This window comes from Chelonoidis abingdonii, chromosome 2, assembly GCF_003597395.2.
Source record: "Chelonoidis abingdonii isolate Lonesome George chromosome 2, CheloAbing_2.0, whole genome shotgun sequence".
Classification (NCBI taxonomy): Eukaryota; Metazoa; Chordata; order Testudines; family Testudinidae; genus Chelonoidis; species Chelonoidis abingdonii.
The window spans coordinates 177806188-177833099 of NC_133770.1; the positions used below are offsets into that span (position 1 = coordinate 177806188).

General features: G+C 44.7%; 1 protein-coding gene and 1 long non-coding RNA gene across 12 annotated transcripts in view; one reads left to right on the forward strand and one right to left on the reverse strand.

The window, feature by feature from the left end:
* Positions 1-3811: 3811 nt before the first annotated feature.
* Positions 3812-10458, reverse strand: LOC142045762 (uncharacterized). The gene is made up of 3 exons (XR_012655309.1): positions 10035-10458; positions 7865-9037; positions 3812-4017 (listed from the first exon to the last, which is right to left on the reverse strand). It is a non-coding gene; the product is annotated as an uncharacterized LOC142045762 (long non-coding RNA).
* A 2664-nt stretch (positions 10459-13122) lies between these two features.
* Positions 13123-26912, forward strand: part of PRP4K (pre-mRNA processing factor kinase PRP4K) — a 54772-nt gene continuing 40982 nt past the window's right edge. For all 11 annotated transcript variants that reach the window (XR_012655315.1, XR_012655312.1, XR_012655310.1 and 8 more), the window contains exon 1: positions 13123-13221. Coding sequence is in view for 3 of the 11 variants with exons in the window: in XM_032798409.2 (XP_032654300.1) it covers positions 13184-13221 (38 nt within the window). In the remaining 8 variants the exon portion in view is untranslated. The remainder of the gene's footprint in view (positions 13222-26912) is intronic.

The window sequence follows — 26912 nt, forward strand, 5'->3', positions numbered from 1 at the left end:
CTACTGAGGTTACTTCAGTTACAATAGGAATTAATTTAGCCCTACCATTTTATCCATAAACTTTTATTATTTTATCATGTTGTTCAAATATGGATACTACTTGTGTATTACTGCCAAAAACCACTAAACTGTCACTATGGCATTTGAAATCTGAATCATCATGTAAAGCCTGTGGAAATAACTCTCTCATGCAAAACTGGCATCAAGATCAAACCAGGTGATAGGCACATTTTTGCATTAATAAAAGATATTGTCTTTGAAAATAAGCATAGGTACAATAGTATGTGAAGGTTGGAAGGAGTAAAATAATCTTAGAGAGTCAAAGTGAGTGAAGTAATATCTTTTATTGGACCACTTTTTGTTGGTGAGAGAGACAAGCTTTCAAGCTACACAAAACTCTTCTTCAGGTCTGGGAAAGGTATTTAAGCTGCATCTTCACTGCAAAGCAAAAGGGCTCGGCCACCGGGTGCTAGCTTGACTCAAGCTCAGCCCCTCCAGCCCTGGGTTAGCACACTTTCAGTGTAGATGCAAGAGGGTTACGCTTGAGCCCAGGCTCAAGCATGGGCTGTTGCAGTGTAGACATACCCTCAGATTGTCATAGCTAAATACAAGGTGGAACAGATTGCTTAGCATGTTTTTTGTCATATAACTGAAAAGATGTTAATGGGCCACTTCACCTTGAATGGCTCCTCAGAAAGGTTGTTAACAACTTATGCTAAACAATCTGTTCCACCTTGTATTTAACTGTGACACTATCTTTCCCAGACCTGAAGAGCAGCTCAGTGAAGCTCAAAAGCTTGTCTCTTTCACCAACAGAAGTTGGTCCAATAAACGATATTACCTCACCCACCTTGTCTCTAATATCCCAGGACCAACACAGATAAGCTTATTTTGTTTGCAGTGTAGTCATATCATATGCTTAAAAAGATCTGGCAATGGCCCTTTTGGAGGGAAGGGGAAGCCGATGTTTGCATGTCAGAGTAAAAACAGAAGCAAACAAATCTGAGTAAGAATACTTTCATTTGTGGCAAGTAAAGTATAACTTCATAGAGAACTATTTTATTTGACACCTGGTATCATAACTATATTTTCGTTGTTCATAGCGTATTCATTGAGAGTTTATTTGTGGTTATCACACTTGAATGAGCTGATTATTTTAGCAACAACAAAAATCTTGAAAGTGTAGGAAGTGAAGAAAAACAAAATAAGATATTAGCTGTTACATTAATATTAATGATTAATATAACCAACCCAAGACAAAACAACAGTGTTAGGAGGTAACCTGTGAAATTCCAACAACTTTAGCAATATGTGCTAAATGCCCCCCAACAGCTTGGTGAAGAAGAGAGGCATTCAGCACATTGTTACCTAGGGGGTAAAAACTGTGTCTTTCTCCCCCACTTCAGCCAATACCATCCAGCCTCACCTGGATTGCCATTTCTCTAGTGTGATGCCCCAGCAGACATTGTACATTCAGTATCACAAAGGCTGGATTACTCAGCCTATTACTGTAGTAGACGGGGCAGAAAAATGCCTATTTTTAATTGTATTACATAGTTTTGCAAAGATTTTAAAATATTTTATTCATTTGGGGATAAAATATTAAAAAACTATTCAAGATAACGTTAAAAATAAAAGGCACTTAACCTGATCCTCCACCCACAATATATGCCAGCTCCATGCTCCAGCGGGGTGCGGTGGTCAATATGACATCACCAACAAGGTGTCATGATGGAGCTGAAGCCGGCGACCCAAGAGGGTCTGAATGTCCCAGGATCTAAGGAAGAAATATGTGAGCTTTTAATTAACAACGTGCTGAATGCCTCTCATAACCTGGTTGCTAATGGCATTCAGCACATATTGCTAAAGTTGATGGATTTTTGTCAGATTCCTTTAAAAGTTACTAATCTTGCCATTTCCTCCTATTAATATTAATATATCACACACAAATGTTATATTCAAAGATTATTAAGGTTGCAAAGTTAAGCGCTCGAAAGAGAAAGAAGTTAGAAAAATGCCAGAATCCCTGCCAAGTTAGTCTCATCCCTCCAGAATCCCATCCCAGACCCCCCTCATCCAACCCACTCCCACCCTCAGGTGCCTTGTCCAGCAAGCCCCAGCTTCCTCCACAGCCCCATATCTGATTTGTCTCTCCCCTCAACCTGGCCACTGGTTGCCTCCTCTGCCCAGGTGTCCCATCGCCATGGGCTCCCAGTTTCAATCTCTGTCCCCCCACTCAGTTCTTGTCTCAGTCTTTCTACTCAGCCAGTCCCAGTTCTCCTGACAAATTTTCCCCTTGTCAGATATGTTACCCCAATTCTCTCCCCTCCATCCCCTGGCCCTTCTGGTTCCCAGTCCCAGTCTGTTCGTCCATCCAATACCAGTCTTTTTGTTCACCCCAAATCTCAATCCCAGTTTTCACCCCTTTCCCCAAGCTTCTTGTCCCAGTCTACTCCCCCCTGCCCAACCAGACCACTCTTGATTGCTCTGCATTTGTATCAGGTAACTTCTTTCTCCTCACTGGGGCTCAGCAGGAAGTCACAGGAGAGAGAGGTTCCCTGCTCTCAGTTCAGGTGCCCAGAGCTGGACCCAGCACAGTATGCAGCAGCCCATGGTTGCAATTGCGAGGAAAGTCCTGCTGAGCATTGGGCTGGAGCGCAGGGCTTTGGAGCTGTGCTCCAGCTCCAGGCAAAAACCTGCAGCTCCACTGCTCCAGAGCTGCTCCGCGCTCCAGCTCTGGGCGCCGCTCCAAAGCCCTGCTGGAGCGTGCCCAGTGCAGATGAAATCTTTGAGGAATTTAACTGCTAAAATCTAAGAAGTCTCTATTGAACTTATGTGAACTGTAATTTTTTTTTTTTGCTCAAATTTTCAAAAGGATAACAAAAAGCATGTGATAAAATTTGATTGTAAGACCATAATATATTTGTGGGGCTTTAAGGGGCCTTCTGCCTATTAGATAAGAAGAAAATCCTGCCTCTTGCTGATGATGGAAAGCAAGCCTACTGCAGCTACCTGCTGGTAGTAGAAAGCAGCTTGACTCCTCAAGACAAGCTGTCTGGCTGTAAATGTGTCACTACCAGGTAGGGCTAGATGACTTTTTATTATTATTAATTATTATTCAAAACGCTCTTTAGACAGAAAACTGGGTTCTGACAAATTAAATTTTCCATGAAAAGTATTTGCTTTCCATGGAAAATTTTGACTTTGTCAAAACAAAACAAAACCAACACCCAGAAAAATCACAAACTTTTAGCTGAAAACTTAAAATTTTGATTTGGAAATGCTGCCAGTTTCTCATGGGAGTTGTAGTTTGGGTGTCATGTCACCATTCTCCTCTCCTGGCCACCAACATCCCACTATCATGTGGTGCCTGTTCTTTTCTGCCCTGCCTATTGGTATCTGGAAGGGGAGGAGGGCTAAGGGAGGAGTACTGAAGGTACCTGTTCTGGTCCCGCACCCCCATCACCAATGTCCAGAGTGGCCATAGGGGACCTCTAGTGCATGACCTCTCTTTCCCATAACAACATAAGATCCTTTGTATTCAGAACCCAAGTTACCTTTTCCCCAACCTCATATCACTGTCATAAGGAGCCACTATAGAGCTCTCTCCCCCTCAGATACCAGTAGCAGGATGTGGTGGTTTCCTAAACACAGCAAAACCCACCATGTTATTTTTAAAACCCTGTTTTTTCTGTTAAACACTCCCACTCCCTCACCCTTTTATATTAAATACTCATAAGTAGGGCTCTACCATTCACTCACCATCACTATTTACAGTAACAGGATACAGCATTAAAAACCCAACAAATGATTGATTTTAATAAAAACGTTTATGAAAAAGTTAGCTGTGTTTTAATAACCAAGAAACTAGAAAAAGAGAAACAACTAGTAAAGCATACAAATTAAAGAGCTACCCACATTTGGAAGAATCATCTTTCACATTCAGTGCACTGATGTGGTTTGGAACTGTAGTTGTGGGTACGAAGATGCTTGTAGACCTTGCTCCACTCTCTCTCTCTGTGTTAAAAAGCCACAGATCATTGAAATGTATCCGTGTCAGAGGAAACAGAAATAGAAGTAAATACAGAAAATATCACTAATTCTTTTAAATCTATACATTTGACCATGTTCAATAATCTTTCTTGTTTTCAGCTATACAGCTGTTTGAGAGGGCCAAATTCATCACTGGTGTAATTTCAATAACTTCAGTGATATTACACTGGGTGAATATGGTTTGGCAGTATGTATGTATAGTAATTCAGGAAGAACACTAGCTGTATGACTGGAATAGACAGGGACTATGAATTATGTAGCTATAATTCCATCATGGGGTTCTGCTGGTAACAACAAGCCATAATGGCAAAGTTGAGTGGCTAATGTATTACTGAAAGACAAGATGGAACTGAAACATCAAAAACACAAAATTTTGCCTACTTTTTTAATTTTATATAATATAGTGAGCTAGGGACCCAAAAGCCCCAAACATGCCAAGTAATAGGGGATAAAGAATTAGTTCTCAAAAAGATTGCAAAGCCATCATCTGAAATGAATCATCAACTCCTCCATGGGTGCATCTTTGTCTTTTTACATGAATTATCATGCACGTGAAGTGCTGAACAAAAGAACACAACAAAACAACACAAGAGGTTTACAAGAGCACCAGTTCTGATCTGAAGGGATCATCTTTAGGGGTGAAAGAAAATAATTCCATTTCCATTCTCGCTCTGCTCTTGGCTCTTCTCCAAGACTGCTATGAAAAATGCCAAAGTAGGGTGTTTTTTGTGATGTGAACACCTGTTCAGTAGGAAACACAACTGAGAGCACTAACTCCTTTCACACAAAGAATTATTATACATAGTTACTGAACAGACAGTACATGGTGGTAACTTTTGGTCTAACTGATTAAGGCCAGATTCAGAATATTGAAAAGCTAGTGCCATTATCTGTTCTTTGGGCCTTTCTGTCCTCCATCACAGGTCTATACTGAGAATCAGAATGATAACGCCAGTTTATAACTACCTTTTTTTTTCTTTCTTATTTTGGGGGAGGGGGACAGAAAGGGGTGCTAAATGAAGTACAAACACTAATCAATGTAAAATGTATACCAAAAGAAGCCAAAAGTGCGACAAGTCTATAGTTTTGATGTAGGATAAAGGTATGGGATGAAGCTAATGTAAATTTTAACATAACTGATAAAAATAGTACAGGAAAGAGAGAAAACATTTATTCTTGTACAAATATTTCCCTGTCACCATTGTAATTGTCCTTGAGGTTAAAAGTCAGAACAAGTATGCAGCACAGAGTTATTAGGTTTTCACTTTCCTGGGCAACTCAAGTAATCAATTTAAGACCAAAGCAAGTTCAGAGCTTACTAATAATAAACTTCACAGCAATTAAAACTTACTACAGTTTCCAAAATCATTGCTATAGAGAAAAAGCAGGTCTCTATTATCTCAGTTATACAAACTCATTAGAACTGTAGACTTGGCATCTCTGCCAAGATTAAATATTAGCGTGAGCCCCATTATCTGCTATGGGCTATTATGACTAAGAGATAATAATCTGGAAAAAAATAAAATAAAAAAAACTCTCGCTATTCTTATAGGTTTCAGAGTAGCAGCCATGTTAGTCTGTATCCACAAAAAGAACAGGAGTACTTGTGGCACCTTAGAGACTAACAACTTTATTTCAGCATAAGCTTTTGTGGGCTGTAAGAAGTGAGCTGTAGCCCACGAAAGCTTATGCTGAAATAAAGTTGTTAGTCTCTAAGGTGCCACAGGTACTGCTATTTTTATAGCCTTTCTCCACTTCAGAGTCTTCAGAATTCAACAAAATACAATATCCTTTTAGAAGAGCTCAGTTTTGTGATCACTTTGCATTTTTGTGAGAAATGCAAAAAAAGGGAATATCTGAAATATTTATGAAACATGTTATAATGCTACATTATCACCTGTTATGTGGTGCTGACACTGGTGACATCTTTTAACAGGTAGGTCCACTTCAAAAAAATATTTACATCGTATTTTAATTTAACATTAAGGGACACATTCTGCCCTTAAAAAACACAGACAGACACACCTCATCAGATTCAATGGATGTTACACAACTGTATCTGAAAGCAGAATTCAGAAGTGTGAAAAAACAAACAAACAAACAAACAAACAAACCCACACACCCCTGAATGACAAAAAAAGTTTTGCTGAGGAAAAGCGCCAGAGTGCTTGTGCTTTGTCGGCAGGAGAGCTCCCCTGCTGACAAAGCTACTGCTGCTCGTTAACAATGGAAGTTTTTTTGTTGGCAAGAGAACCGCCAACAAACAGTGGCTACAATGCGCACCTTTTAGCGGCATGGCTGTGTCACTAAAAGTTGCACAGTGTAGACATAAACAAACCATGTCTAGTCACTTAAGCTAAAACTAAAAACAAACAAACAAAAACACTAATTGGATAGAGAGTCTCCATTAAAAACACAAAATTAGACTTTGAAATGAATGGCTCATTACATTGAATGAAGCAAGTTGCATGTTTATATATGCACTTATAATCACTCCTATAACTGTAGAATCGGAATCCTTCAAAACTATTTTAAAACAGAAATAACTAACTATAACAATCTTCCTTTCTCTGCCCACCTTCCTTTCCACCCTGTAAGAGAAACAGTTTGATTAGTTTATATACTTCTTGCTTGTCTATGAATAAATGGAGGTGTTGTGTATTTGTATGAAGAAACTACCAAGAGAAAGTTGAGTAGTGAGTTTTGAAATTGATTCTGAAAGTAACAAGATTCAGCAGTCATTTTTACTTCTTGCAGGAATTCTGTAGATGAGGTCCAACTCCAAATCCATGCAATCTCAAACACGACCAAAACAGACAAAACTAGCGCCTTAATCTCACATGGATCAACACATAAGCTGAGGGCAATAAATCCTTTTCTATACAAGATCTCACTCCAAGCAAGTTTTCCAACCTAGTCATTATCACAGGAACTTGTTTTAGATGGGCCACCATACTCACCTCATTCTTCAATGGATATTCTAATTTGCTACATTTACAAGCTATTACAATGACTACCGACAACAGCTACACACACCATAGCACCTTCTCCAAATACCACCCACACAGATAGCTTCAGTTTGCACTTTCAGACAGACTGCAACAAAAAAGTGAGAAGGAAGAAACTTAAGTGGCAGAAAGCAGACTGACATAGGTACTAAGAATTTTTGCATTATATGCCATGATTTGATATAATAATATTTGGAGTCAGAGAAGGCAATGTTGTCTATTGGACTGAGAACCATACTGGAAGCTAGGAAATCTGTCATTCTAAGCAAGTCACTTGGTCTTTGTCGGTTTCCCTATTCATAAAATATAAGTAATAGCTACATCACAGCTAAGTAAGTATTAGTTAATTTTACAGCGGCAATGTAGTGGTTTAAAGATAAAAATAGCAGAGTGTTATTAAACTGGAGACAGAGTAAATTCACGTAAAATTATTTTTCTCATTGCATGTGACGTGACTTCCAAGTCCTAAAAGAAGTTAACTCCAACTTTTTTTTTTTTTAAACAAATATTTAGAATCCACAGATTACAGCTGAAAATGAGCGGCAATTCTGTAGAGCGTGGTAACATTTTCATAAAAAGGTTCATTTGCAAACGTTTATTAAACACATAGATTTGTATTGCTCCTGCCTGTAACAAATTTCCCAGTAACACTAAGATTATTTGTTATAGCTCATCACAGATGGTATCATACTACATGCTGAAACTCTAGAAGTACATCTTTGTAAGTCCCAATATACATTATGCTTACAGACAGGTTTACAAAGAGGGTGAAAGTATGAGAAAAATAATTGTTTGAGACTTACCAATAAAATCACAGTGCAGACATTTAAACAAGTCACCATAATGACAAGATACGTGCAGATTTCTCACTTGCTCTGTTTCATAAAGAGATGAACACTTTGTGCATTGAAACAGATTACATTTTCCATGATGGTTGTTCCCATGCATTTTCCATGCACTTGGTGACATAAAAACTCTCTTGCAAATCAGACACTGGTAGCTCTCTTTTATTGGCTTGTGTGTTTTTAAATGATTTTCCATTAAGTTCCATTCTGTCATGCAGCAATTGCAATAAACACATCTGAAGCCCTCGTCTCCATCATGACATTTAACATGGATTTTATAAGCACCCTTTGACTTCAGTTCTTGGTCACATATGTTGCAGTGCTGTATTCTTTCAGCACTTGGTTTTAAGGTGCAAATACCTTTCAAAGGTTGAGCTAAGCCACTGTTTGCAGGTCTGACTGTCTTCGGAATTTTACTATTTTCTTGTTTGACTTCAACTTTAGTTGTTTTCACTTCTACCTCTAAGGCTTGAGTTTTAATGCTGAAAATGCGACACAGGCCAAGTGACATGAGATGTTCAGATTGGGCTTCCTCCTCATCTTTGCTTTTTTTAGATTCTTTGGGGTCTGTGGAATATGAGAGGGGATTAGGCACCACAGAGCAGGGCTCCTCAAGCTGAAACTGACCTGCTTCTTCTTCAAACAGTGTCTTTATCTTACTAGAATGAGAGACATTAGGATTATCACCTTGACTCCCAGGCTCACATCACAGCATTCAGGACTCATGTTATGAAGCATCTGGTACATCGGCAACAGAAATGACGTCTTTGCAAGGTGTTCTTCATTTTCTTGGTAGATTTCATCCCCAATGCTGTATGAGTCATTTTCATCTTGATCTGGGCCCATCTGAAGGCACTCAGAAATGTGGCAAATTCTACCTTGTTTGTGAACATTAGTCATGTGAGTTCTGATTTTATTCTCGCTACTGTTTGTAAACTGACAAAGTTTGCACCTGTACACTTCAACCAAAAACGTTTCCACCGGCTGGCAATTTGGGCTTCAAAGCCCTCTGCCACAGAGGCATACAATCGGGATGTTGTAATCTCCTCAGGTAAATGTAGGTTTGTGGAAGGAATGTATTGGTATTTATATTTAAATTCATTCATCTTCAGAAAGTGCAAGAACACAAGTCTATAAGAGAAACATAAATAAAGCAGTTAGTAGCTGTTCTATAATCTGCAAAATTCGTATATCAGCAATCTTCTCCAGAAGATAATTTATCCTAAATCTTCAGTAATACTAAGCAAGATATACATAAAGTGCCTATTTACATTTTCCCAAGTAGAGATGGATGCATACTATGCTCTGGTATATTAATATTTCAACTATTATTGTTGCCTTTTTTCAGAAATTACAAGAGGCCCTAGGGTCAGATTATAATCTAAATTGCATCAGTCTATATAAAATTCAAGGGTGAAATCATAGCTTCTTGGAAGACAGTAGAAGTTTTGCCAGAAGAAAATTTAAACCTAAATGCCTCATACAACACAGCTCTTCTTACTTCATTATTACAGATGAAACATTTATTCTGTAATTTCAAACTTGAGATTTTAGAAAACTATTTATGTTTAAAAAAACAATCCCAAATCATTTGTTACTTTCTCCTCTACTGGATTTTTGTTGTGTATTCATTTTGGGATTTGCATAACATTTATGAATCCCATGGCAAAGCCTTTTTCATAGAAAAATACATCATTAAGATACAAATATCTCAGCATACATTCATCCACAAATCTTATAGAGTTGACATATACACAGAACATCCACTACTGACAAAGGGCTGTACCTTTTTATACAAAGATTTACAGTCTGTTAACCTCCCCGATTCTTTTAAAACAAACAATAAAATAATCCAGAATGCATCACAGCAGCTAGAAGCCCTATATCTGATAATCTGTAGTACATCCTTCTGCATACCTTCCCCCTCCTCCTACCAGTGCAGTATCACGCCTTTTATCTAGAGCCCTGCAAATCTGCAAATATCCACTTTATATCCAGTGACGTTTGCAGATCACAGATCAGATGACACACAAATTTTGTATCCACTCCAGGGCTCTATTTATATTTTGTTTTCGGGCGCTGTGAATTCCCCTTACACAGGGAATGGCGAAGAACCAGTTGACCGTACCTGCTACAGTGATTCAACTGCAAAACCAGGGCGGTAGTAGCAGCATGGGCTAGGGCCAGAGGAGGACAATCAGTGGCGTGTCCCTCTTGCGCCTGTTTGACAGCTCGACCCCCCTCCCTGCTCTTCCTTTTTCCTGCAGCGTTCCCCACGCTTTTGCCAAGGGCACACGGTCACCTCAAAGCGCCACCTACAGCTACAACAGCTGCGCCTCATCCACCCCAGCCACCCCCCGGCAGAAGCCGCTGCTGCTTGGACGGACTTTCTGCTGAAAGCACGTGCCGCTCCCTCACTGCCCGGGTCAGCGGCGCGTGAATGGAAGGGAGGACGGTTCCATTCCGCTTTGCAGGGGTCAGTGGCTCTGTTGTTGAATTAGTCTCACCCTATTTCCGGGCCTCCACGGCTCAGACACGCCCCTCTCCGCTAGCTTTCCAGCTTCCGGCCCGGAACGAAGAGGGCGGTGTTAGAGCGGGCGCTCAGCCCTCCCGCCTCCTCCCTCCAGTAACACCGGGCTGCCCCACTCTAAGGGACTGTGCGTAAAGTGACACACCCAAGAGCGCTGCTGAAGGACTCGTTTGAAATCCAAAACTCAACGCTTTAAACACCAGCGACAGCTCGAGGTCCGCGAGTGCCTCCCCGTTCCCATCCTTGTGTGAGCTTAGCTCGGTCATTTAAACGCGCTGTGCTTCAGGTTCTTCATCTTTAAATCCAACACGTGGTAATTTATGGTTGCATATGAGCTCTTTGAAGCAGGTATTGGAAAGTGATATTATCGTCTAGTACTCTATATAGTGCTTAGCACAGTTCTTGGTTAGTCTTTCAGAATATAATCATCCAGGTGCAGATCATTTAGTCCAGTCTCCTGCACTGAGGCAGGACTAAGTAATAACTAGGCCATAATCATACAATCTTAGCACTGGAAGGGACCACAAGAAGCCACCTAGTCTAGTCCATCCCCCTGCACTCAAGGCAGGACTAAGTATTATCTAGTACCTATAATGAATGCTAGGTAATAATAGCAGCATACTAAGTATTAGCATTATTAGCACCCAAGATTATCACAACTGAAACCATTTTTAAACTCTAGTTTAATTTTCTGTGCTTATGCTGTCAAGTATCAGAGAGGTAGCCGTGTTAGTCTGGATCTGTAAAAGCAGAATCCTGTGGTACCTTATAGACTAACAGACGTTTTGGAGCATGAGCTTTCATGGATGAATACCCACTATGTCAGATGCATCAGATGTATTCACCCACAAAAGCTGATGCTCCAAAACATCTGTTAGTCTATAAGGTGCCACAGGATTCTTTGCTGCTTGTGCTTATGCTGTTTCCCTACTGCATTTCTTCCTGTTTTGAAAATGGAAACAGACACCTGGGATTCATTTTTGTTTCCAAGCTGAAAAAATTATCAATTTACCATCCAGAATAATTTATTTTAAAAATAATGTCTGCAAAATATAATTCCCACCCCCAAACATTATCACTAGCTGCTAGATTTTCATGACAATCTTGCAAGACTTCCTACTCAGTTTAGGGCCATATCTACACTAGAGAGTTTACAGTGGCACAGCTGTACGGATGCAGCTGCATTGCTGTAAGATTGCTTGTGTAGCCACTCTAGGCCAACAGGAAAAAGCCCTCCCATGGCCATTGACATACTTAAACCACCTCCAAAAAGCCATGATAGCTATGTCAGCAGGAGTGTGTGTCATGCTGATATAAGCGCTGTCCACCCTGGCTCTTCTGTTTGTGTAACTCACATCACTCAGTGCGTTTTTTTCACACCCCTGATCGACATAAATTATACCGACAAAAGTGCTAGTGTTGACATAGTCTCATTGCCTTCTTCTAATACACTAGGGCAAGGTGTGAATGCCTTGAGTATCTGGGTTGCGGATGCTCATCACTATGCCTGCTCTGACATTAAAACAAATGGTGAAATCTTGTTTATGAGTCATTAAGTTTCATAAAACATAAATAAACAATAGCCACAATGTCTGTACTTTGGGCCTACCCTCCCTGGCAGTTTCTCTTTTACTTAACTCCATATACCCACAACTTTAGGCAGCCTAGGTAGTTTTTGGTTGTACCTCTGGTTTTCAGTGTTTAGTATCCCATTTCTTATTTGGTGTGACATCTAGGGGCCACACATCCCAAGAAGTCCTGAGCACCTTCCTGTTCACCCCCTCACTTTGTTCTACAATCACCCCAAATTTCCTGTCCCCTCCGACACCATCATCCACCCACCTCTCAAACGCTGGGTGAGCCCGCACCACACAGCTGCCAGTGTCACGGCGCCACGTCCAGATCGCTTGAGCCATTGTTGCCGGCCCAAAGTGCCTGAGAAGGGAGGGGGACAACAGCGGGGAGGGGGGGGGTCCGTCGCCCGGTGTGCCACGCCAATAAACACACCAAGCTGGAGAAGCAAACCAAATTTATTTGAGATCTCAAAGCGGTGCTGGGAGACTTGACATGCCTCAGATCCAGCACACCTAAAACAAGCAGTCTGTTCCTTTATATCCATGAGAACTCTTCTCGCTGACTAGCAAGCCCCCTTTCCCCCTCTCTCTTCTGTCCAGCTGCAGCATTCTTTTCTCACACACTTCGTCTTCCCCCTCCCTAGTGCGGAGACATGTATGCTGTATCTAAAAGCGACCTTGAAATTTGCTTTAGCCTGGCTTCAATGTATTACAGCAGGGAACTGGCTGTTACAATCAAAAACTAGCTGCTGACATTACACTTTACAGTTATTAACACATTAGGTTACACCAGGTTACACAAAGTGTTAAACATGGAGGCACAATGGTTCACTGAGGCCTACAACAGGAGGGCTTCATTGACACTCGTGATCTTCCACCCTTCTGAACTACGTAGGGTTATACCTGGTGACACTAACACCATCGTGACTGGCGAAGACTCCCTGCCCCAACCATTGTTCTGGGATTGCGCCGCTGGGCCTGGAGGTGCCTCTTTACAGACGCTCCCTAGCAAAAGATCCACCGGAAGTAACTTACTCCCTCGCTGCAGGGTGCGGTTCATTTCCGGTGGGTCGCCGAGGTGGCGCGTTTCCTCGCCTCGACCCTTGGCGCTCTATCGCGCATGCGCTGCGGCCCCGTCTCACCAGCAGCAGCGAAGGCGCTTGGAAGTTCAAAATGGCCGCCGCGGTGGAGTCTGTGCTGCGGGAGCCCGAGTAAGAGACAGGGCGGCCCCTTTGGGAAGGCTCCTTTCCAGGGGAAAGTGGGAGGGAGACGCTATGAGGCGCCTTGTGGCGGGAAGTGGCTGTAACGGTCGCTAAGACTCATTTGCTGGGGGGAGAGGGGAGTCGCGAGGGCCCTGGTTGGGCCTTTGGCGTGAGACTCGTCGCGGGCCTGGGCAGTGGGACTGCACGCGGCATCCGTTTCCCCGGCCCCAGCGAGCACGAGCCAGGCAGCGAGGGGGAGAGGCCGTGCACGCGCTTGGAGTGCGGGGCTCCTCGTGCTCCTCCCTTCCTGCCTCGGGCGCCCAGGGGTGGTTGCTAAGGTGCGAGGGGGAGGGTCAGTCCCGATGTTCGTGCGTTTTTTTCCGTATAGGCGCCTTTTCCCCCCCCCCCCCCCCCCCGCTGTCCCGATGTTTCACAGGCGGCTCACCCTAAGGAGGGTGTTGCGAATCCCCTCCGTTGGAGCTGCTGGGCTCCGGCCTGCTCTTCCCTAGTAGAACTGGGGCCGGCTCCCGCCGCGTGTGGGCATTCAGCAGCTTGGAGGCTGTTCGATACTCACTTGTCTTGTGTTTGGTGCTGTGGGCGTTACAGTCAGGGTGCAGAGTGTTTTGTGAGAGAGCAAGGGGGTCTCGGACTTTGTTCTTCATTAGAGACTTTTATCTGGAGTTAAAAGTGACTGAACTCCAGGTGGCTGGGACTCTTGTAAGAGACAGGCTGGGCCTCAACATACATTTGTGGAATCTCCAGAGGCCCTTTGCACAGGTGTCAACTACCCTGAGATCACAGGCAATCAATTAACCAGACGCCCCCCCCCGCCCCCCAGCTTCTCCCATGGGGACATAGAGTTAATTTACACTGGCAATTTACATTAGCATAGGTGCATGTCTCAATGGTGTGGAACATCTGCATCCTCGAGAGATGTGATTATGCCAACCTAACCCCCAGTGTAGACAGCACTAGGTCAATAGAAATCTTCTGTCAACCTAGCTATTGCTTCGCAGGGAGGTAGTTTTCCTAGTGTTTTGCACTAAGATATTACAGCAGCATAGCTCAGTTATGCTGGTGTACTGATTTAAGGTCTAGGCTACTCTAAAAATTTAGGTGGACCCAGCTACATTGATTAGGGGTGTGTAAAATCCATACCCGAGTGGTGTAGTTAGACCTAGTTCCCAGTTTAGACAGCATGAGGTCAGTGGAAGAATTCTTCTGTTGACCTAGCCATTGTGTCTCAGGGAGATGGATAACCTATGCTGATGGGAGACCCCCTCCCACTGGTATAGGTGATGAAGTGCTAGAGTAGTGAAGCTGCACTATTTTATGCATAGATAACCCCTAAGTATAAATATATAGCCATACATCAGTCATACCCTCCCAGCCTCTTAAGTCCTGCAGTGGTCACTTACTCTGGTGATTTTACTCACCATGAGAGGGGTTCATGAGGGCTTCATGGGCCGCAGTTTGGGAACTATTGGCTTAATATAAAGGGGAACGGATTCGGTCGAGGCTTTTTAGACCCTGTGTTGGACCTGTCTTAAATTGTAATTTGATTTTTGGCTGTAATAGTTCAAAGGGCTTTTTTTTACCAGTTGCTTTTCAAAGATATAAAAAACAATACATGCTATTTCTGGGTCACATGAAATTTTAATTTAAAAACATTATAATGGTGCAGAAATGTTTTATTGTAATACCTAGTTAGTAGCAAAACATGATTCTGACTTTCGTAGGCCCAAGGTTTGTGTATATATTTGCTATCCTTCCTGATAGTAAATTTCCTAAAGTATTCTATATGGGTGTATATATAAAAGGTTAGCTTACTTAAGTGTTTAAAACTTTTTCCCCAATCTGAGAGATTCTAATATTATGAAATTGTTGCAACATCCCTCCCATCAGAACGGCTTTGGGATTTTTTGCCAGAATCTGTAGAATTTAGTTAGTAAGAGTCTGCTGGACAGCTAGTTAGTTAGTTGTATCTTCTTTCTCTCCTTGGTCCTATTTCAAAATTTTCCAGCTGGTATTGTAAGACAGAAGGCGTTTTGAATTAAGTTGTTTTAGTGCAGGGGTTGGCAACCTTTCAGAAGTGGTGTGCTGAATCTTCATTTATTCACTTTAATTTAAGGTTTTGTGTGCCAGTAATATATTTTAACGTTTTTAGAAGGTCTCTCTCTATAAGTCTATATATTATATAACTAAACTATTATATATAAAGTAAACCAGATTTTCAAAATGTTTAAGAAGCTTCATTTAAAATTAAATTAAAATGCGGATCTTATGCCACCGGCCCACTCAGCCTGCTGCTGGCCTGGGGTTCCATTCACCTAGGCCGGCAGCGGGCTGAGCGGGGCCTGTGGCCGGGACTCCGGCTGGCAAGGGGCCGGCAGCCAGAACCCCAGACTGGCAGTGGCTCAGCCCACTGCTGATCTGGGGTTCCGTCCTCCGGCTCCTGCCAGCCAGGGTCTCGGCTGCCGGCCCAGCCCCGCTGCTAGTCTGGAGTCTCAGCCCTGCCCACATAGAGTGGGTACCTACCTTCTCCCTGGTTTTAGTGCATTCTCTTCCTCTCTCTCTGCACTGAGCTGAGGGTGGGAGTGCACTGAGCACAGGGCTGGGGGTGAGGGAGCAGGTTGGGGTGTAAAGTCTGGCCAGGAGCTAGAATGAGGGAGGGGGCTCAGGGTTGGGGCAGGAGGTGTGGGTGTGGAGCGTTTACCTGAGCAGCTCCCATTTGGTGTGAGGGTTTCAGGTGGGAATGTGGGGTGTATGTGCAGGAGCTTCTGTTTGGTGCTCAGGGTGGGGATGTGAGGGATGCAAGAGTCAGGGCATTGGGTGTATGGGGGCTGGGTATGTGGGGGGGGTGTGCCAGAATCAGGCTGGGGTCGTGAGAGAGGTCAGGTCAGGGAGCTGAGTGTGTGTGAGGGGGTTCAGGGATCAGGGCAGGGGACTGAGGGATGTGGGGGGTCAAGGATCAGGGCAGGGGGCTCAGGGGTGTGGGCTGGAGTCATGGAGATGCTCCCAGCCCCTGCCCTAAGCGGCTCTGGAGGGGATGTGCCCTGATTCCACCCTCCTTCCCCAAGGCCCCGTCTCCACCTCTTCTCCGGCACAGCAAGCACACTGCGGCTACTATGGTTCCAGCTCCACTCCTCCGCCTGCCTCTCCAGGACCATCAGCTGTTTGGCCGCAGGGAGGGACAGGAGATGGGACAGGAACCCAGCTGGGGGAAGAGGCGGGGGAGGAGGGAGCTTGGCTGCCGGTGAAGGCTGCCCTGCAGCAACAGCCGGCAGGACCAAGCTCCTGCCCGCTCAGGAGAAAGCAGGGGGCGGAGAAGAGTAGGCTGGGCTGGGTGGGATTTTTAATGGCACATTGCTGCCTGCCAGGGTCCCAGCCCCGGCGGCCTGGGTTCAGCAGTGGGCTGAGTGGGGCCAGGGTCCCGGCAGGCAGCAGCGTGCCATTGAAAATCGGCTCGCGTGCCATGGGTTGCCGACCTGTTTTAGTGCCTGTTGATCTGTACAAAACTTCATAGAAAATCCATAACACCATGCAAAACACACATAGGAGCCCAAAATCTGGTAACTGAGAACAATGCACACAACACTTTCATTAACTAAAATACTTACCCAAATTCTTAAAATATTGTTTTATTTGAATTATGAGGGCGGGCTGTCTGTCTGTTTTTGTCTCGGGTTAGAACATTGCCCTCCTATGCAAGAGAGATGAATTCTGTTCTCTTGCTTCCTTGTGTTCGTCATGGCCTGGGTGCACTTTAGAAGCAATAGGATCAGGCTGTGCTGAGGAGATATCGTGTTCCTCTGAAGCAGTCAGGATAGCAAAACAATGAGGAGGGATGATGGACCCTGAGGTCCCTTCAGCCTTTTAAGACAGAGGAAAGATGATGAAGGCAAAGGAGAGCACAAGAGGATTTTGGGGAGCAGGTGCTCAGGCTGGAAGAACACAGGAGTGTTTGGGTGGTGGGGGTGGGGGTGGGCACATCTTAATGTGGAAGATCAAGTTGAGGATTCTCTCTGCTTGGTGTTATTTCTCCTGAGGTTCCAGTTTCCATCCTTTTACATTCTGTGGCTCCTCCCACCACTATTCTATTTTGTTCTGTTTCATTGGGGACCAAGAGTCCACATGCTTTAGAGATAGAACCTGCCCAACTTTCTGCTGACCTAAATTGTGTACTGGAGTCCTAGTCTTTCTCTGTATCGGACTGAGAAACAGTGAGCGGATAAGGGTTCAAAATCCTAAATTAAAAGGTTGGTAAATGGTACAAATGTCAATCCATATAAGGTTCCTGGGGTAGAGTGGAGATATAGACCAACCGAAAAGTTCTGTGTTGGGAGTAGAACTTACTAGAACAGGGGTGGGCAAACTACGGCTTGTGGCCGGATTCAACCCCTCAGGGCTTTGGATCCGGCCTGCAGGATTGCCATCCATGTGACACTGCAGGCCTCGTGTCGCTCCTGGAAGCAGCCGGCACCACGTACCTGCAGTCCCTGGGGGAGGAGGGAACAGAGGGCTCCGCACACTACTCTTGCCTGTGGGTACCTCCCCCAGAGCTCCCATTGGCTGCGGTTCCCTTTCCCCAGCCAGTGGGAGCTTCAGGTGAGGAACCCACAGGTGAAGGCAGTGCATGGAGCCCTCTTGCCCTCCCTACCCAACCCCAGGGGCTGCAGGGACGTGGTACTGGCTGCTTCCGGGAGCAGCACAGGGCCAGGGCAGGCAGGGAAACTGCCTTAGCAGTGCGGCACCGCTGCCACCCTAGAGCCACTCCAGAGCCTGCACCCCGAACCTCTCCTGCACTCCTGTCCTGAGTCCCCTGCTGCACTCTGCACCCCTCCCTAACCTGAGCTCCCTCCTGAACCCCAACCCCTTGCCCTGAGTCCCTTTCTGTATACCGCACTCCCTCCCATACCCCAACCCCCTGCCCCAGCTCTACATTCGTGGCTCTGCATGCAATTTCCCCACCCAGATGCAGCTCTCGGGCCAAAAAGTTTGCCCACCCCTGTACTAGAACATATATTTGTAGCTAAAATTTGTAAGGCTATGTCTATGCTACAGCGTATGCTGGCAAAACGTATGTCACTCAGGGATATGAATATTCCACCCCCTTGAGTGACATAAGTTACGCCAATATAAACACTCAGGTGCACAGCCTTATGTTGGTGGGAGAGCTTCTCCCACCAACATAGCTGATACCAGTCGCGGAGGTGGGTTTTTTTTTATGCCAATGGGAGAGCTCTCTCCCGTAGGCATAGAACATCTTCACCACACGTGCAGCAACTGTACCGGTACACCTGTGCCACTGCAGCACTATACCTATAGAGATGACCTTAAATTCTTGTGTGTTAGAATGAATGGAAAATACGACCCCACTGGATATACTTGAGCCTGTTAGTTGGGTGGTTTTTGCTAAGTCGTTAATGCCGACCTTTAATTCTCATTTGTGGCTTCCTGATGATCACTGTTGAGATGAATGTAGTGGTTGAAACTTCTCAGAGTTTAATTCCCTGCCTATTGAAATTAATGGAAGGGCTTCCATTGATTTTAATAGTCTCTGAATTAGACCCTAACAGCTATGGTTTCAGGCTATGTCTGTACTGTGCACCTTACAATGGTGTGGCTCTGCCACTGCAGCCACACCATTGTAAGGTGTGCTGGGTAGCCACTCATTGTAACTGGGAGAGCTCTCCTGGAAACAAAGTAAAACCACCTCAAATGAGGGGTAGTAGCTTTGTTGCCAGAAGAGAGTCTCTGCCAGATAAGTGCGGTCCACACCAGTGCTTTTCACCGTTAAAACTTTTGTTCAGAGGTGTGTTTCTTTTCGCACTCTGTGTGGCAAAAGTTTTGATGATGAGAGTGCAGTGTGAACATAGCTTTAGTCTGTCTGCAGATTTGGATAGAAGCTACATAGGGGTTAAATATTGCTTTCTTTCAGTGAAACATATCTATATTAGGGTTTGCTGTGGTGTAACTACAGTATATACTTGTTCATAAGCCAAATATTTTTGGTAAAAAAGTGATGCATCAAAGAGCAGTGGTCAGCTTATAAACAGGTCTGCATCAAAATTTGATGATTTTAAACTCTGTGGCAGAGATCGGCAACCTTTGGCACACGGCTCGCCAGGGTAAGCACCCTGGCGGGCTGGGCCGGTTTGTTTACCTGCTGAGTCCGCAGGTTTGGCCGATTGCGGCTCCCACTGGCCGCAGTCCCCCACTCCAGGACGATGGGGGCTTTGGGAAGTGGTGCGGGCCAAGGGATGTACTGGTCACCGTTTCCCACTGCCCCCATTGGCCTGGAGCAGCGAATCATGCCCAGTTGGAGCCACAATTGGCCAAACCTGCAGACGCAGCAGGTAAACAAACCGGCCTGCACCGCCAGATCCCTGCTCTATGGAATTATTGAATTGAATATCTAATACATCATCGTTATGTTTACCTGGGGCATCTGTAGGTGCCACTTCCCGCAGCTCCCATTGGCTGGGCATGGCGACCCGCAGCCACAGGGAGCTGAGGGGCTCCACGTCTGCAGACGCTCCAGGTAAACAAACGTCCTGACCTGTCAGCGGCTTACCCTGATGGGCTGGGAGCCAAAGTTTTCCAACCCCTGAATACAGGGTTGGCTTATGAAAGGGTCATACATTTTTTGCTACTTTTACTTATCCATCTTGGGGGGGGGGTCGGTTTATAAACAAATGGGCTAATGAACGAGTCCATACAATAATTAATGAAATTACAGAAAAAAAAACACCAGAAGTTCTTGTGGTACCTTAGAGACTAACAAATTTATTGCTGCAGAACTGGAATTAATTTGCAAACTAGATACCATCAGATTAGGCTCAAATAAAGACTGGGAGTGGTTGGGTCATTACAAAACCTAAACTTAATTTCCCCAATACTAATACTACTGTTACTCACACCTTCTTGTCAACTGTCTGTAATGGGACACTCTCCTTCCACTTCAGAAGTTATTTTTCCTCCCTTGATATCTTGCTGTTAATTGATTTATCTTGTTAGACTGACCTAACACTTGGTAAAGCACCCCTCATCCTTTCATGTATGTATACTTGCTACTGTATTTTTTACTTCATACATCTGATGAAGTGGGTTCTAGCCCATGAAAGCTTATGCCCAAATAAATTTGTTAGTTTCTAAGGTGCAACAAGGACTCCTCTTTTTTACTGAAACAGGCTAACATGGCTACCACAGAAACCTGTCACAATGAAATTGCAGTAGTGCATTTGTGAATCTCGCTGGTAGCCAGAAGGGCCAGAAAATTATAAACAAAAACTTAATTTTGTAGAGAGCATTTTGTGCATATCAAAAATTTACAGAGGAAGATCTGCTTGCATAGAGATTTGCATGCATGGAAAGATTAAAAGAATAAACTATGTATAGTTTGAGTAATCAGTGATGGAGGAGGGAGAAAAGGACAGGTAATGTAACAACTCTGACAAATATATAAAGTAAATACACACCAAGGAGTGGGGAGAAGTGTTTAAGGTAGTACAGAGAACTGCAACAAAGAGTAATAGGATGGAAATAAACAAACTCTTAACATGAATATCAGGAAAATCTTTCTCATGGTGAAATCTGTTAAGTCTGGAGTAATCTTCCAAAGGGATTAGTCGAAAGTTCATTGTTCATTTAAAAAAGAACTGAAAAAGAAGTTTCTGAAATACTCACTCTCTCCATGAGAGAGATCAATACTTACATCATACTCGTCTGCAGTTTTTTTTAAATTTTATTTTATAAAAGTTTCTAGCCTTTATGAGTCTGATTGTGAACTATGTGAAATAAAATATCAGTCTTCCGAATTGGGAATACTTGACTGAGTCAGTTTACATACTCTTATATACAAAGAAATGATTCTGATAATTGAATACAAGCAGCAGTCAATTTTATGGCAGACTTATAAATCAGGAGTGCATAAAGGAAAATAGCAGTCAGATCCTTATTTACAGTAGAATGAAAAAGAAAACTGATATACTTTCCTTTCCAACATAGTTCTTGCATTACTTTTGTATGCAAAGTAATGAAAGGTTATAACTAGGCTTGTCAAACTATTAAAAAAATTAATCGCAGTTTTAATTGCACTGTTAATAATAGACTACCATTTATTTAAATGTTTTTGAATGTTTTCTGCATTTTCAATTATATTGAATTCTGTTACAACAGAATACAAAATGTGCAGTGCTCACTTTATATTATTTTTATTACAAATATTTGCAGTGATAAATATAAACTAAATAAATAGTATTTTTCAGTTCTCATACAAGTACTGTTGTGCAATCTCTTTATTGAGAAAGTGCAATTTACAAATGTGGAATTTTTTTTTACATAAGTGCACTCAAATAAAACACTGTAAAATTTGAGCCTGTAAGTCCACTCAGTCCTACTACTTAATCACTAAGAAAAAGAGTGTTTACATTTATGGGAGATAATGCTGATAGGATAAGGTGTGGAAGGCAACTTCTTAGTTGCAATGTCACGTGAAAGTGAGAACAGGCATTCCCTTTGCACTGTTGTAGCCAACGCTGCAAGATGCTTATGTGCCAGATATGCTGAACATTCATATGCCCCTTCATGCTTTCACCGCCAATCCAGAGGACATGTGTCTGTGCTGATAATGGGTTCTGCTTGATAATGATCCAAAGCAGAGTGCACTGATGCACGTTCATTTTTTCATCATCTGAGTTTAGATGCCACCAACAGAAGGTTGATTTTCTTTTTTGGTGGTTTGGGTTCTGTAGTTTCTGCATGGAAGTGTTGCTCTTTTAAGACTTCTAACAGCCTTCCACACTTTATCCTATCATATTTTGGAAGGAACTTCAGATTCTTAAACCTTGGGTCAAGTGCTGTAGCTATCTTTAGAATCTCAAATTGGTACCTTTGCATTTTGTCAAATCTGCAATTAATGTGTTCTTAAACAACATATTCTGGGTCATCATCTGAGACTGCCATAACACAAAATGTATGGCAGAATGCGGTAGAACCACAGAGCAGAAGACATACAATTCTCCCCCAAGGAGTTCAGTCACAAATGTAATTAATGCATTGTATTTTTAACAAGTGTCATCAGCATGGAATTATGTCCTCTGGAATGGTGGCTGAAGCATGAAAGGGCATATGAATGATGAGCATTGTCGGCGATCCCTCAAGGTCGAGGATGGTCTCTTTCACAGGTTTTATTTTTCATGGGTCCTTTGGTGACTGCGAAGTCCAATTCTTGAGACACAGTCTTGTTAGCAGACACTGCAAGTGGTGTTGGAAGACAGAGTTGGGCCACCATTGCTGCGTGACAGCCGTCTTTCCTTTTCTGGCATTTTTCTGTGACCAAGGCAAGGCAATTTTCCTCAAAAGTGAATGTTCCCTCTCTGACAAGTCTTTGCTAGTTATCCCTATCCTGGGCTGCTGTCTCCCAGTGTGTGGTGTCAGTGCCACGCCTCTTGATGTTATCTTGACAGTGTCTTTTAAGTATTTCTTTTGGCCTCCCTGTTTCTTTCTCCTTTGGGCATGGCTACATTTGCGAGTTAGAGCACATTAAAGCAGTCCAGTCTTCACACTGGCAAGGCACGTAGAGCGCCCGGATGCCACGGCTGGAGAGCCCCTGGTAATTCACCTCCTCAAGAAGCATAACGCTTGCTGCGCCCCAGCTGGAGCACATGGTGCCAGTGTGGAGGCCCTGGTCTGTTAATGCACTCTGATCGGCCTCCAGAGTGTCCCACAATGCATGTTCTAGCCACTCTGGTCATCAGTTTGAACTCTACTGCCCTGCCTTCAGGTGACCAACAATCAGACCTGCCCTTTAAATTCTCTGGGAGTTATGAAAATCCCGTTCCTGTTTGCTCATCCAGGCATGGAGTGCTCTCAGTGAATCTTTCCAGGTGACCATGCGCCAGGCGATCCCCAGTATGGAGCAGTTGCGAGGTGCTGGACCTATCAGTGTTTGGGGGCAGGAAGCTGTCCAGTCCCAGCTGGGCTCCAGCCGTAGGAATTATGATACCTTTGGGCAGATATCAAGAGTCATGATGAAAAGGGGCCATGACAGGGACGCACTGCAGCACAAGGTTAAAGTAAAGGAGCTGCGGAATGCCTAGCGCAAAGCCTGCGAGGCGAACCACCACTCTGGTGCTGCCCCCATGACCTGCTGTTTCTACAAAGACCTGGGCGCGATACTTGGGGGCAACCCCACCTCCTCTCTGAGTATCACCATGGACACTTCAGAGCCCAGTTCAACAAGGCAGGAGGAGGAGGAGGAGCAAAGCAGGAGTAAGTGTGCTGAGGAGGAGGAAGACACCCCGGAATCCCTAGATACATGCAGCCAGGAGCTGTTCTCAAGCCAGGAGGAAGGTAGCCAGTCACAGCAGCTGATGCTTAGGGAAGGACCAACACCAGAGGAGGTTCCCGGTAAGCACCTTTTATTTTGGGAAGGAAGTTATTCGGTGTGGACTCCTGAGGTGAGGAGGGTTAGGGCTGCATGCATGCCTAGATGCAGACTAGGGTGTTGATGTGCTCTCTCACATCACGGTAATCAGCCTCAGTGATCTCTTCAAAGGTCTCAGGCAGAACTTGGGTAATGCGCTTGCGCAGGTTTCTTGGGAGAGCCAGTGTGGTCCTTGTCCCAGTCAGACTAACGTGTCCACACCACTGTGCCGTGAGGGGCGGAGGGACCATTGCTGCACACAGGCAAGCTGCATATGGGCCAGAGCAGAAGCCGCATTGTAGTAGAAGACCCTCCCTTGCTTCCCAGGGCACCCTCAGCAGCGAGATATCTTCCAGGACGAACTCCTATGGAAAATGTGTGGACAGTGTTGAGTATAGGGGACCCCTGCAGCTGTTTACTCTCCCCAAGGCACAGAAACTCAGAAGACAGTACAGCCATGAAATAATCAGTCCCCCTTGACCCTGTGCTTATTCACCATTTTGGGGCTCCCATGGGTTATGTGCGCTCACTTTGGGACGGGCAAATTATGCTATTGTGTAGACTGTGATTGCCCTCCTATAGTCTGGGGGAATCATTGCTCTGTCTGGTGTGAACAATGCTGCCTCTGTTAAGTGTCGCATTTTTCCTTTACAGAAGCAACCTTGAGATCTCAGCTGTCCATGTTAGCACCGGCCGAGAGACTGCAAAGAATCTAGAAGAGGCTACGTAGAAGCAGAGAAGACATGCTGCATGAAGTAATGCAGCAGTCACTTAACGAGAATCTAAAAGTACAGGAGTGGAGGGAGAGTGAAAGGAGGATCCTCCAGCAGAATGCAGATCACTAGCAGCAAAGCATGGATGGGTTGATAAGTATCATGGAGTGCCAAACAGACTCGATCCCGGTGCTCATAGCCATGCAAGCGGAGCATTACAACGCCGTGCCCCTCCCCGCAGTCCTTGTTCCAAAACTTTTTCCCTTGTGCCTCCATGTCACCTCCAACCCACTTTCCCCAACATCTGGGTTCTTATCACCACCAGCTACCTCCAACACCTGTAGCGTCACCACCCAGCCCTGAAAACTACAACTCTTACCCACTGCACTAAACCCCCATCTCCATGCATTTTAGCCAGCCTGAAGTGGCTGAAGTGAAGCCAGCCTGCACTCATTGCACAGCACTCCAGACAGGAAGGCCAAGTATGATAACAGGACATACGCAAATCTGCGATTATACCGTTCCCCACCCCAACCCCTTGCCCTTTCTGTTTCCCAAGCAGTTGTTTCCTTTCAATAAATGAATTTTCTATTCAATAAATGGATTTTTTGGCTTTGAAAACATTCTTTATTATTGCATAAAGTAAAAGATGCCTTAGCCCAGGAAAGCAACAGGCACTGCAAGTCAGCTTAGCAAACACAGATTCCTACTAACATTGGTGCAGGGCACCAGACATTACTGGTGGCTTTCAGCTTCAGATTGCTCACTCAAGCATTCCTAATCCTTGCAGCCCTGCGCTGGGCCCTTCTAATAGCCCTGCGCTCTGGCTGTTCAAATTCAACCTCCAGGTTCATGCCTGAGTGAAGCATTCACCCTTCCTTTCACAAATGTTATGGAGGATATAACCACGGTGATGCTGTCATTGGTCAGGTCCAGCTTCCCATACAGACAGCGCCAGCGGCCCTTTAAACGGCCAAAAGCACACTCCACAGTCATTCTGCACCAGCTCAGCCTGTTGAACTGCTCCTTGCTGCTGTCAAGGCTCCCTGTATAGGGTTTCATGAGCCACAGCATTAAAAGGTAAGCGAGGTCTCCAAGGATCACAGTGGGCATTTTGACTTCACCTATGGTGATCTTCTGGTCTGGAAAAAAGTGAGTTGGGATTACCGCTGCTTTATAAACAGCCCTTGATTTCTTCTCTAAATGTTTAGCATATTTGGCACGTAAATAGCTTATAACGCTGACTACAAAAGTGCCATGCGAATGCCTGTTCTCACTTTCAGGTGACATTGTAAATAAGAAGTGGGCTGCATTATTTCCTGTAAATGTAAACAAACTTGTTTGTCTTAGCGATTGACTGAACAAGTAGGACTGAGTGGACTTGTAAGCCCTAAAGCAATGTGTTTCAAATGCGACCACCAGGGGGTTTTCCTGTGTTTACGACAGCCTCTTGCGCAGAGATGAATGGGGGAGGGGGCAAAGCAGTGGCTCCTCCCTGCAGTGCCTAGGGGCTCCAGGGGCAGGCCTCAACCACTATCCCCTGGTTCAGCTGGAGACTCCAGCAGTAGACTTCACCCCCCCCCCCCATGCCCACCTGTAGCCATGGGGGCAGTCAGGGGATGCTGCGGGTGCTCGTGGGGGGAGGGGGGCGGCCCGAGGGGGGGGCATACAGCCTGGGTGGGCAGGAGCTGGAGATTCCACACCTCCCTGGAAACGGACACATCCCGTTTCCTCAGCTCCTAGGTGGAGGTGTGGCTAGGCAACCCTGCATGCTGCCTTAGCCCCAAGCGTCAGCTCAGCAGTTGTCATTGGCTGTGAACTGTGGCCAGTGGTAGCTGTGGGTGCGGTGCCTGCCGGCGGAAGCAGTGTGCAGAGCTGCCTGGCCATGCCTTTGAGCTAGGAGCTGAGGGAGGGGGATGTTGCTGTTTCTGGGGAGCCCACCAAGGTAAGCACTGCCTTGAGCCCTCACACCCTCCCGTACCCAAGCCCTAAGCCCCCTTCCACACCGAAACTCCTGCTGCTGCTGGGGGAGGTGGGCACAGTGGCCCGAGATTGCCCCAGCAGCAGCTGGCGTGCCTGCCCCAGAGGCTGCCTGAGACGCTTAGGCGGCACCTGGGCCAGGTGTACTGGCCGCTGCAAAAGTCACTGAGTTCATGGAATGTCATGGAATCCATGACCTCCGTCACAAACTCGCAGCCTTAAGCATACCATATAGTTCTTGCTTCCTCTCTGAATCTCTTGAACAGCAGTGTCTGATTTGGATTGCAGCTTCTTCTCTTCAAATTCCAATTTGCCATTGGGAATTAAAGTTGTAAATTAGTTTTTTTTTTTTTTTTCCTCCTCCTTTTTGGTATCTGTTGAGGCAGATGCAGTGTAAAATTTGTTTCTCCTGTTGTGACCAGTTCCTCCACTTCCTCCATAATTTGCTGCTGTCACAAATTATAATAAGCATGTGGAAGAAGCTGATAAGAAATAGAGAGGTGCTCATTTACATACAAATATTTTGATAATCAGTGGTAACGGGAAAGAATATATAGAGAAAATATGTGATTGAGGTG